This window comes from Papio anubis, chromosome 8 (assembly GCF_008728515.1).
Source record: "Papio anubis isolate 15944 chromosome 8, Panubis1.0, whole genome shotgun sequence".
In the NCBI taxonomy this organism is placed as follows: Eukaryota; Metazoa; Chordata; class Mammalia; order Primates; family Cercopithecidae; genus Papio; species Papio anubis.
Window position 1 is genome coordinate 137,516,316 of NC_044983.1, and position 12,924 is coordinate 137,529,239.

Below are 12,924 nucleotides of genomic sequence, written 5' to 3' on the forward strand. Positions count from 1 at the left end.
GAAAACAGAGAAAGTACAAATACAGAATATCAGGAATGAGAAAGGGGACGTGGTTGAGGCTCTGAGGCTGTGAAAGAAGCAGCAGCCACCACCAGCCCTCAGCAGCGCTGCCCGAGCTTCACGGGTGTCGATGCATCCATCCACATGACCACCGGGCCAGAGGCCTCTTCTCGCCTCCCCTTCCCCACCCTGAGCTCACAAAGCTCATGAGCAGCAGGGTGGGCAGGGCTGAGACCAAGGCAGGCAGGGTAGGTAGACAGGGCAGGGCAGACAGGGCGTGGACCAAGCAGGCAGGGCTGGCACGCTGTGACTGGCAGAGCTGGGACCAGGGCAGGCAGGGCTGGGACCAGGGCAGGCAGGGCGGGCAGGGCTGGGACCAGGGCAGGCAGGGCGGGCAGGGCTGGGACCAGGGCAGGCCAGCTTCTGCATCTGCATCTTAACCATTACATGAGGGTGCCCCAGTGCCACAACTGACAGCAAAAGGCTATTGTGTACAATTTAATTTCAGTAAGTTGAACATTTAGATAAAACAGTAGAATTTCCAGAAAAATGCAACTTAGCAAAACTGACCCAAGAAGAAATAGAGAGCTTGAATAACGTTTTACAACTAGAGGAATTAACTGGCAGTCAGAAAATCTTTCCACAAAGGAAAACACTAGATCCGCATAGTTTAACAGCAAAATCCCAGAAACGTTCAAGGAATACATAATCCTGTTCTTCCACAAACTCACCAAGAATAGAACCACCGTCTCCATTCAACACTGCAATAGAGGTTCCAGCCAGGAAAAGAAACACATAATAGGCGAAAGCACTGGAAAAGGAGTGAAAACGCTGTCATTATGCACAAACACCACCATCTACAGGGAAGGCTCAAAAGATTCCACAGACAAATCATTACAATAAAAAGGGTTTAGCAACATGGCTGGACACAAACCATACACAAAAGTCAATTACACCACACAGGAAAAGTCTGGTTTCTTCCACAAATAAACCTGGAGGGAAATAAAGAGACAGAGGGAAGCCAGAGACAAAGAGACACTCGAAGGAGGAGCACGGGTCAGCCGTAGCACGGGATCTCGGGAGGCTCCAGGTGAAACAGCATCTCTGAAACAGACACTCCCAGAGGCCGTCGGCACTTCAACTGCAGGTTGGGTACGGCGGCCAAACGAGCTGTCACAGTGGAAATCTGGTCACACATAAAAGGAGTCCTTCTCTTTGGGGACACACTGAAATATTACCAGATGAGATGATCTGCTATCTGGGATTTACTCCAGAATGACACGGCAGGGGAGCAGCTTGGGGGCACATGTACAGCCACACTGGCCACGAGCACCGAGGGGAAGCTGAGGTACACCAGGGGCTGCGACATGTCTGTGCCTACTTTGATGTGTTTGAAAATTTCCACATTTAGAAAATTAAAACATAGCCGGGCGCGGTGGCTCAAGCCTGTAATCCCAGCACTTTGGGAGGCCGAGACGGGCGGATCACGAGGTCAGGAGATCGAGACCATCCTGGCTAACACAGTGAAACCCCGTCTCTACTAAAAAATACAAAAAAGTAGCCGGGCGAGGTGGCGGGCGCCTGTAGTCCCAGCTACTCGGGAGGCTGAGGCAGGAGAATGGCGTAAATCCGGGAGGCGGAGCTTGCAGTGAGCCGAGATCCGGCCACTGCACTCCAGCCTGGGCAACAGAGCGAGACTCTGCCTCAAAAAAAAAAAAAAAAAAAGAAAATTAAAACATAAAATATTCAAATATTAAATAAAATGTCTGAACTCTGTTTCTTAGAAAAAGACAACTGCGTGCACACACCAGCAAGAAGCATTTGGAAAATGTAATATTCGGAATGGTACCACTTACGATAGCAGGAAAAAAAAATTTGTACTTTGTTGAAATGAATTTAAGAAAAGATACGTAAGATCTTTATAGAGAAAGTTATACGACTTCATTGAAAAACATTAAAGAAAACCCCATAAATATAAAGACATGTGTCTGTTCACCGACTGGATGGCTCAGAATGATAAAGAAGTCACGTCTCCCCACGCGGACGCAGGGATGCCAGGCAAACCCAGTCAAAGCTCCAGGGTGCAACAGGTGATCCTAAACCTTATGGTCAACATCGAACCGCCAAACATACCCGAGACACTTCTGTAGAAAAATGAGAAGGGCAATTTTTTCTAAAAAGTATTGAGAATTACAGTAAAGCTACAGAAATTAAGGTGGATTTTGGCACATGAAAAGCAAACTTGACCAGAGAACCCAAATGAAAACTTTATCACAGAGCTGTCAGCAGGTCTGCAGAAGAAAGGCAATTCAACAGTCCACACAATTTGTTCTTCAAACAGAGAAAAAACGACATCACAGTTTCCCCTCCACACTCATCCCACCTCAAACCATAAACAAAAATCAAAGGTCAATTAAAGTCTTAAATATGAAAAACAAATTGTTCAATCTTCAGAGGAAAGTAAAAGATGGCAGCAATATCATCTTGTGATGGAAGTTACTAAACAGAAAAGTGCAAGTCCCGAAGGGAATGATGGATCAACTCCAGGCTGCCCTGGCTGAGAGCTTCTGCTTCCCAGCAGGCCTCCCAGTGAGAAGCCGGCCCGGCCTGGGTCGGGCTGTGTAAACCCACCTGATGAGGCTTTCATCTCCAGAGCACAGGAGGAAAGCCTGCAAACCCATAAGCACAAGGCAAACCCAAGAGAAAAGCAGATAAACAGTGCTCCCTGGCAGGAAGACCCACATGCCCAATAAACACGAAAAGGGGATCCATCCCACTCATTATCAGAGAAACATCCATTCCAACCAGAGAGGACAAGCCACACCCACCAGGTTGGCAAGACGTCGCCGTCCGACACCCCGGAGTACTGACAAGGACATGGAGCAAACAGGGCTCTGGGTGGGGCCCGCGTCAGCTCAGCTGCAGGTGGCCCGGCCCAGGAATGCCACCCCACCGTGTGCCAGCAGAGGCCCTGGCCATGGGCACAGGCTGTGAGGGAGGACACGGGAGCCAGCCTCAGCATCCCTGAGATGCGGAAGTGCACAGATGCCGCGGTGTGCTCACAGAACCCAACATGATGCAGCACGAAATCGAAGGGGCCACAGCCACGCGAAACGTGGAGGCTCTCAGAACACGATGTGTAAAAGTAGCACAACACGAAGCCCCACAAATCGTCTGAGCCCAGGGAAGTTCAAAACCTGCACAGCTCAGCAACATACGGCTCAGGGATATGCACACACATAAGCAAAATTGTGAAGAACCAGCAAGATGCAGCACATACACAGTTCAGTGCAAGGACCAAGGAGTGGGGAGGGTAAAGGAGCAGGGGCCTGGGGGTCAGGCTCACCACCTCCAAACCATTAGATCTGAACCTGTATCTATACCCCATGCACACGTATGCACACGCGCACACACGCGCAGTCTTGTGTCTACTCAGTGTCCCTCGGAACACATTTTTAAACATAATATAGATCAAGCAGCTGACACCGTGCCCTGCCTAAGGCCCCGCAGGCTCCCCTGGCCCATGGAAGGAACCTCCATCCACACCGGCCTCCCAGGACACCCTCATTCAGGTCTCCCGGGGCTGCCTCCTCCAGGGTCCCCCTCTACTTTCCACTAAGCACCCCCTCCCCGAGGGCCCTCCCTCACCTCCTCAGCTCATGCAGCCCGCCCCTCTGGGCTGGCAGTCCCAGTCCCTGGGTCATTTCCTTCCTAGCACTCAAGAAAGAGGATCTCAGAACCATCCCAGTCAGAACACGGGCCCCCAAGGGCACAGGACTCACTTGTCTCTCTGCCTCCTGCCCAACTCTTGGCACACAGCAGACACTGGATCAATGGTCTGGGCGGGAAGGAGGAAAGGGAGGCAGAAGTGGGAGGAGACCAGACCAGCCCAGCACTCCCAGTGGGCAGGAAGGATGAGGTCATCCTAGAGGACCTGGCCTGAGAGGCACTAAGTGGTGATGGCAAGATGAGGAGGAGCACTCAGTGATGTCACCAATGGCCACGTGCACCCCCGTCCTCCCTGTTGCCATTCTATCCCAGCATACCCCTGTCCTCCCTGCTGCCATTCTATCCCAGCATACCCCTGTCCTCCCTGCTGCCATCCTATCCCAACACACCCATCCTCCCTGCTGCCATCCTATCCCAACACACCCATCCTCCCTGCTGTCATCCTATCCCAACGCACCCGTCCTCCCTGCTGCCATCCTATCCCAGCGCACCCTCGGGTCGTCCTCCTGCTGCCATCCTATCCCAAACACCCATCCTCCTGCTGCCATCCTGTATCCCAGCTGCGACCCGCCCTCCCCTGCTGTCATCCGCATCCCAACGCACTCCGCCCTCCTCCCTGTCATCCTATCCCAGCGCACCCGTCCTCCCTGCTGTTATCCTATCCCAACACACCTGTCCTCCCTGCTGTCATCCTATCCCAGCTACTTCCTGTCCTCCTGCTGCCATCCTATCCCAGCGCACCCGTCCTCCCTGCTGCCATCCTATCCCAGCGCACCCGTCCTCCCTGCTGCCATCCTAACCCAGTGCACCCCTGTCTGAAATACGCTCTGCAATACCTAGAAATAAACCCCAGCTCTGCCCTGCACCAGCTGCACGGCCCTGGGGTGAGGTTTATGAGCCCCAGGGTCCTCAGCTTCCTCCTCTGTACAGAGTGCAAAGTGCCGCCTGCTCCACACCGTCATTAGGAAGGCCAGGTGAGATCCTGCATCCCCTCAGCCATTCTCCAAACACCCTGAGCACCACCCACCAGCAGCTTGGTTCTCTTGAGCACCAGCTCCATGCCCAGCATGAACTGGGACACTCAGGTCTGCCCGCACGCAGGACAGCCACTCCTGATGCTTCCTTTCCAGGGGCCTGAATCGCCTGAGCTCAGCAGTCACACCCCATCTCAGGACACAGGCCACTTTCCTCAACAGAACAGAACTGGTGTATAGCCATCAGCATGACACAGTGGGGACCCTACCCACTGCCATCCCCTCCTCCCTGCCCCCACTGCCAGCTACTATCATTACCTAGGGGCTGATAGCCTTGTCTTGAAGGTCCCCCAAAAGGGCCACGGCTCCCCAGGCCACCTCCGCCAGCGATGGATCCGTACGACATCTTCTTACAGATGGCAGGGCCAGCAGCCTCCACACTGAGCTGGAGGAAACAGAAAAACCAGGGGGAAGACGGGGAAGAGATGGGGATTAAAGCTCCAACTCAGGGTGCACAGGGGCCTCCTGACCCTCCCCAGCCCCGGCACCCTGGCTCCACTGTACTCATTCCCTAGGCTACTCCAGGCTTCTCACCAGCCCCCAAACAGCAACCCCCACAGAGCCGCTTCAAGGTGGCCTCTTGGTCCACAGGTCCCTGTAGCAACACAGAAACACAGCCTGAGGAAGGCGTGCCCCATGCCCTCCCAAAAGGGACCCCCAGCAAGGTGAGCCCTCTGGCCGGCTCTTAAAGACCAACCCCCACCGCCAGCATCCCAGCTGGCTTCTGGGAGCACTGGGCCCCGGCAGGACCCCCGCCAAGCAGGCAGGACCCCCGCCATGCAGGCAGGACAGCATCCACTGCATGTGAGTCAGGCCCAGGCCAGGCTGAGAACCTGGCGCTCACACAGCCCGCCAGCATCTCCAGCTCCGTTGTCCTGAGCCACACTCCACAGTAGCGGGGCTGGGTGAGGCCCGGGGTGGCTCTGCCCTGGCTGAGTGTAATCTGTGCAGCTGGGCAAGGGCCACGGGGCCTCTCTGGGCCTCAGTTTCCTCATCTGTGAAGTAAGTGGAAGAAGAGGACCTGCGTCTTAGGGCTGCTGTGAGATGTAATCAGACTCGCATTACGGTTGGTGAACAGTAAACACTAAACACGTAACTCACGGCATTGGTGCCATCCTAGGGGCACTGGCTATCCCTGGCCTGGGGACCTGGGCATCCTGCCCAAACCACTCCTCCCATGGGCTGCAGCTCCAGGGACTCAGAGCAAACGACCAGAGGACAACGGGAGCTCTCCTGCCCAGACACTGCCAGAGCGTCCTCCCTGTATACAGGGGTCCCTGTGCGGGCAGCTTCTGACTGGCCTAGACCCTAATGCTATCACTATGGAGCCTGCCAGCCAGGCCACACTCAGTTCTAAACACCTTAGGGCAAGGGCTCCACCCTCCCACATAAACACCTGAACCGTGAAGGCAGGTTTCAGAGCAAAGTGAGCCTCACGCCAGCTGAGTACAGGCCCAAGTCCCTAGGGCTGGGGAAGGCGGTGTGACCGCCACGTTCCCTCTGAGCAAGATGCCTGCCTGTGCCATCCAGCCCCGCCCAGAGCAGGGCAGCACCAGGACACCATGGCCCCAGTGGGCCCCACTGCCCTGCTCAGAACAATCGGGACCCAAACAGCTCTGGTGGCTGCGGATCGCACCTACCAACACCCACTGCATTAGGAACTCAAACACACCCTTCTGAAACCGTAGTAATTCATTTTAAATAACAAAGCTCTTACTGTGAACACAGAGAACATCTTTATTAAAAACCACTGCATTTTCCAAAACAAAACCCTTCAGGGACAGCGGTGCCGCCCTACAGGCGTGGCACCCTCCGGCCCAGCAGGACTGCCACACTCACAGCTGCTGCTGGTGCAAGCTGCGGCTGCACCGAGCTCCGCCCGGGGCACATGAAGACGTCCAGCCCCACGCAGGGAGGCGGCAGGCAGGGCGGTGCTCAGCCCCTCTCTCCACGGGTCTCAGGCCTCGCATCCCAGGTACCTGCCCAGTCCCCTCTCTCCACACTGCCTGGAATGGGGAGGTGGGCGGGAAGTTGGGTCTCAGGGGAAGACAGGAGGCAGGAGATGTCTGCTGCCCCAGGGGAGGGTGGGCTCCGAGGGCGGGTGGGATGCCAGGAGCCCCGAGTGAGAGGCAGGTCTCAACCCAGCGAGCAGAGAGCTCCGCACACGGGTCGGGGCCTCATCGGGAAAAGCTCAGATGTGGAAGACAGCCCAAGACACACGCGGGAAACACAGCGTGGAGGAAACAGACACTATCCAGAGAGAAAACTGCAACACGGAACAGCGCGGCAGCCGGCACTTCCTTAACACTTGGCGCATGGCGACAACCACAGAGGCGCTTTACCGCTCGCACAGATCCATCCGCACAACCCTCTACGCTGGGGCCACCATTGCCTTTACCTTGCAGCTGAGGAAACTGAGGCACGGAGAGGTGAGGTAACTTGCCCAAGGTCCCCCAGCTGGTAACGGGTGGAGAAGGCTTCAGACCCGGGCAGTCTGGTTCCAACGCCTGTGTTCTCTGTACTGCCCTCAAAGGAACGAGCCCAGATAACAAAGGCTGTGTTCACAGCCCCAGCACAGGAACGGGACGCCAAGAAAGGGACTTTCAGAGAACACAGAGGAGCACCGAGAAGTCAACACTGGGAGCAGCAGCGAAGAGCTCCGGAGAAGCGGCAGGCAGAGCGCGGGCCTCCAGAAACCGGAGCACGAAGACACGGGGAGTCCCTGCACAGGCACTTCTCCATCGGAGGAAGGGGAGCTTCAGAAAGAAGGATGGGAGAGCCAGGGGAAGAGAATGGTCAGGAACAGCATTCGCACTGATCCCAGCCAGAGCTCACTCAAGCTGGGTAGGGGCCCCTCACGCCCTGGGAGACCTCGGGACACCCAGACAAGGAGACTGTCCACAGGCAACCAAGTCCCACATCCAGCACCAGAGGCCACGGTGACTGGGGAGATCCCCACAGCTCCAGTGCGGGGAGAACTAGTGTGAGGGCCATAGGAGGCCATTTCCAACGCCGGGGGTCCCCAGACCACCCCTCCACACATGCTTTCTCAGGGAGGTACTCCAGGGTGAGCTCTGCCAGAACCAGGAACCGTGAGGAGGGAAGAAGGCCTGGACCGCCTGCAACCAGAGGAAGCTGAAGGGGACCCAGGGCAAAAGCTGTGCCCAGGCAAGGAGGGCAGCCCTCTGACAGGGCCCCAGGAGAACGTTCTAGAAAGACTTCTTCAAGAAGACAAAAGCCGAACTGCTGATGTGAAGGAACGTGAGACTGAGAGCTAGAGGAGGGCTTCAGGCTAAGAAGTACAAAAAACACCAGGCAAACAAAGGCAGTTACAAACTCCAGGGAAAACCAAAGGTTGAGCAGAGAAGAAAATCATCCCGGTTTCCTATGACTGGGCTGATTCCAGCAGCACATGTGGTTCTAATTAGGAAAGCCCTGGTCTTGAGAGTGTGACAGCACTGCAGCTACACCGGAAGGAGGGGAAGCCGGAAGTGTGTGCGTACGTGTGTGCATGCATACTTGTGTGCGTGCATACGTGTGTGCGTGCCCCTGGGTGTGTGTGCATGCATGTGTGTGCCTGTGTGTACCTGTGAGACAGCAGGTACTTGTGTGTGCAGACAGACCTGAATCCTCATCTTGCAAGCTGATAATGCGTAAACATTTAAAAAATCCACTAGCAATAGAGGTCTATTATTTAGAGATCAACATCAAAAGAATCTACTAGAAGAATCAGACATAGATGAGTTTGGGAAAGGGGATGGAGGGCAACTGGGGGTGACTGTTTTTCTTCATTAACTTTGTACAACTCATTTAACTCATTTACTCTCCGAACTACATGCACGTGTAATTTTAAAGTATTAAACCTTAATTTGTAAAATTCCAATGAAACATCATCTAGAAAGACCTGTCTGGAATCAAGGGGAGGGGTGTTCGGGGGGGTATGCCTTCAGCAGACAAGAGCCAGGTGAGCATCCAGGGCTCTCCTTAAATCCCCGGGAGGTGGCCCCAGAGCACCTAGCTTTGTCCCAGGTGGCCATACAGGCCACAGGGAGGCACAGCTGATGCAGGGCATGGCCCAATCCTACAGATACACACTTTGTGCCCCAGTGCCACCACACCAGCAGAGCAGGCCTGTCCTGGCCTCAGGACATGAACGTCCATGGAGGAGCCAGCACAAGCCGTCTTGGGCGAGGGTTGCTGTAGAGGCTTTCAGAGAACTCGGGGAGGGGTGCTCAAACCCCAGGTGAGGAGGGTCCAGCAGTCCCAAGAAAGTGGCTCAAGGGGGTCCTCAGCACAGGGTACTACTTGCCATCATCTAAAATGATGGTGAGGCACTGAGGGGGGTCAGCCAGGCCTGACATGAGACTTGTGTTTGGGGAGCTCCCTCTGCTTCAGGATCGAGAGCAAGCTGCTGGGGGCACGTGAGGGGCTGGCAGGGCAGTGAGCAGGTGGCGGCAGGAACCAGGACCCAGGCAGGGAGGGAGGGTGGAGCTAGGGGCTGGCACTGAACCCAGGGAGAGTCAAGGACAAGCCCCAAGTTCTGGCCCAGAAGGCATGCGGACAGTGCTTTGACTTCCTCGTGCCAGAAAGTGAGGGGCGCCGTGTGCAGGGATGAACGCAGAGGGGCTCCCACAGGCAGGCAGACACCCAAAGCCCTGGAGGTGGGGCTAGATGCAGAAGGGGAGTCCACTGTGTAGGGACAGTTGTAAGGAAGAGAACTCCCAGGGAGAGAAGCCACCGTGGAGAGAAGAGAGGGCCCCACAGACGACATAGGAGATGGGGACAAGTTGGGGGGATGTTAACCAGAGGTCACAAAAGCCACGGCGGAGGCTCCATGAGACTGCAAAGGGCAGTGGGGTCTGCTGAGTTTCAGGACAAGGAGGAGCAGCCAGCGGCCATCACTGCAAAGCGCGGCAGGGTCTGCTGGGTTTCAGGACAAGGGGGAGCACAGGAAGCTTGAGGAGGGCTCATGAGAGGTAGGAGCACTCACGGGAGTAGGGAAGGGATTCAGTCTGAAAGAGCTCAGCTGAATCAGAGCTGGAGCCCCCAGTGGGCACTGGAAGGCTGCCCAACTCCCCTCTGCTCTGGCCAGGCACGCGGAGGGGAGTGAAGATTCGTGAGCTGCTCAGCCGCCACCAAAGAGACCACCTGACCAAATTCACAATTTCATTTCACTGCACACGGGAACATGAAACACCTCTGTGTCTGCTCAGCCAACTCAGAGACAAAGGCCAACCTGTGGGAGGGGCCACCGAGTCACCACAGGCAGAGGCAGCTGGTCTGGGAACACGTGTCTTCTGCCTACTAACGGCCCCGCCCAGCCAGCCACTTTGGACCCCTGGGGACACCTGGAACCCAGTGGGTGCAAGCCCCCCATCGCTGGGAGACCACAAGGGGCCACAGGGTACTGAGCTGTACCAACCCAAACCCTCCAGGTGCCCCACGCTTCCACTTCCCTCCAGTGTCCGACTCAACCCCCATCCTGCGCTGGTCCAGCCCTCCCCAGTACTGCCCCAGCCAGCAGTGGCCCCTGTGCCCACACCGGCACCCAAGGTCTCTGGGAGCTGGGCCCTGTCCTGCCCCAGCCTCAGCTCTTGCTGCGCCCCTGCCCCACGCCCTTGCTCTCTGGGGGTTCTGCCTGTTTCACCCAGGCTGCCTCCCACCTCCGTGCTTTTGCCCAGGCTGTGCCCTGGCTTCCCCCATGTTGCTCCTGTTCCTCCACCCCGCAGCCAGCTCATGCCCCCACCAGGCCAGCCAGGTGCTCCCGTCCTGACCTTCCTGCCCACACCTGACCTCAGAGCCCGATGCTGACCACACGTCAGGCCGAGCATCGCCACGCTCCGAAAGACGTAGACGCCCACCTGTTCCCTGCCTAGGGGAGGCTGCACACCTGCTGGAGCCGTCCTCACCCAGGGCTGGCCCGCTCCAGTGCGTCATCACCCCAGCCCTGCCCTGACCTCAGCACGTCCCAGCAGGCCAGATCAGAAACCCTGTCTCCTGCTCCCAGTCAAGGACCCCCACAGGATCGGTCCACCCTTCACTGAGGGGGAAAGAACGAGAAGCCCAGCCCTCACAGGTGCTGAGCCAGTGTCCTGAGACTCGGCACCACTCACGTCGCCGGATGCCACCCGAGTCCATGAGGAGGTGCTCTCATGCGTCCCATTCACAGGGGAGCCGGGGAAATCCCCAAGAGAGAATCTGACTGGCCCCCGGCCACCCAGAGCCTGCCTGCCTCACCTGCACCTGCTCAGCAGGCCCTGGCCAGGTGCCTCACTTTTGTGAGCAATGCTGATCCTCATGACACTGTGAGGCAGGTGTTTTAACCCCATTCAAGAAGAGGACACTAAGGCCCGGGGTCAGCCAGCTGTGAGTGCAGGGCATGAAACATGCCAGAAGGCCTCAGACCCCCTGGCCGCAGCATGCCACTCCTGTCCCAGCAGGAGCGCACTGCCAACCACAGCTGGCACAGCTGCCCTGCCAGGAGGAGGGGTCAGCGCCCAGGCATGCTGGCTCGCTCAGGTGGGACTTTACCCTGATACCACGAGAGCCTCCCAGGAGTGAGGTGGGTGCAGGGAAGGGCCGTGGCACACAAGCCGGGAAAGCAGCCGGGCACTGTGGGATGCGGCCTCGAAGGCCTGGGCACAGCAACAGAGGGAGCCAGGCCTTCCCAACCAAAGCACTCTGCTGAGTTCAGGACATGGTGGTGCCCCCGAAGCCTCCAGGAGAAGGCAGGCCAGCATAAGGGCTGCACATGGGCAGGGGACCCAGCCAGGGCCAGCGCTCAGAGGAGGGAGGGCTGGGCAGCCAGAGGCACGGCCAGGAGGGGATGTGGCAGAGAACAGGGACGAGGCTTGAGGGGGACATGGAGTCCCTTGGGGGAGTGTGGCAAGGGCAGAGCGGGCACCGGCTGAGCCAGATGTGGCTGAGGGCCTGGGCAAGGGCTGCAGAAGCCATTTGCAGCCCAGCTGGGCGGAAGCTGGCAGCAGGGCCAGGCCGGAGGGGTAGGCAGAGGCTGCCAGGCTGTTTTGCCCAAGAATGGCCCGAGCCCCAGGGCTGCCTCAATGAGGCCAGACGGGGGCCATGGACAATGCCCCACTTGCTCCCAAGAAGGCTTCCTACCGAGCTGCTTCCGTGCCCGCAAAGGCCAGCCACCAGCCCCTCCGGCCTCATGCCCCTCAGGCTGGCGCCGGCTCTTCCCAGGGCCCCCAGCCCCCGTCAGCCTGAAGGGAGCCGTCTGTCCTTGCACTGCCCAGATCCTGTTTGCAGGGCGCCGGGGGAAGTGGCAGTGCCAGGGAACACCCACTTCAGGCGTGCCACCACCCTGGCAACTCAGCCTGCCCCTGGGACAAAGCACCCAGGCCCGGGAGGAGGGGAGGCCAGGCAGCAGGCCAACCCAACTGCCCACCAGACTCCCAGCCCCGGCTGTGGGGCTGGGTCCCCAACTCCTGGGCTGTGGGGCCAGTGCGTGGGTCTTGAGCCCCTCAGTCAGACTCCCCAACAGGGCCTCTGAGGCAGGGGGCCGGGCCCCACACAGGCAGAGGATATCCAGACTGGGCCGCCCTTCCCCCAGCAGGTGGGAACAGTGTTCTCCAGGCCGGGGCTTCCAGAACAGCCCCGGCCCCTCCGCCTGGCTTGAGAGCAGGTCGCTCGCAGGGCCAGGCCCCACAGAGGTCACATCAGCTCTCCCGCCCTTGGTTTTCTCATCTGTCAAATGGCCAGCAGTCCCTCCCTCACCTTCGGGCATGCGTTCTCTGAACCTCTGACCCGGGCACCATGGCGGGGACACAGCAGCTCCAGACAGACCTGGCCTGCTCTCGAAGACTCTGCTCCAAACAGGGACAGACAGGAAAGCGGCATCATGCTTGTCCCATGGGGGAGGAAACGATGAGGGCAGCTGACTGGATGTGCCTGGTCAGTGAGGGCACCAGAGGCCCCTGACAACTCGGGCTGGAGGACATGAATGCAGGGACGGGCTCCTCGGGCGAGCCCAGGGCTGAGCCACCAGCTGGGACATGCAGCAGCAGAGGCAACGGCAGGAAGTGGCGCTGCCTCCCAGGAGCGAGGGCACAGAAAGCAGCCCAGGGCCCACACCTGGACAAGGGGCCAGGGCAAGGGCGACCTGTGGCCTCCATGGTGCCCACCTGCGGACCCAGTGTGGCGG

The 12,924-nt window shown here is 58.0% G+C and overlaps 1 protein-coding gene across 13 annotated transcripts in view; it reads right to left on the minus strand.

The window, feature by feature from the left end:
* TSNARE1 (t-SNARE domain containing 1) overlaps nucleotides 1-12,924 on the minus strand; it is a 135,438-nt gene that overhangs the window by 80,190 nt on the left and 42,324 nt on the right. For 12 of the 13 annotated variants that reach the window (XR_004185963.1, XR_004185964.1, XM_031669788.1 and 9 more), the window contains exon 2: nucleotides 5,022-5,148. Coding sequence is in view for 11 of the 13 variants with exons in the window: in XM_021942699.2 (XP_021798391.2) it covers nucleotides 5,022-5,148 (127 nt within the window). In the remaining 2 variants the exon portion in view is untranslated. Of the gene's footprint in view, nucleotides 1-5,021; nucleotides 5,149-7,161; nucleotides 7,313-12,924 lie in introns of those variants that run through there. The other variant, XM_017962383.3, reaches the window with a different exon arrangement.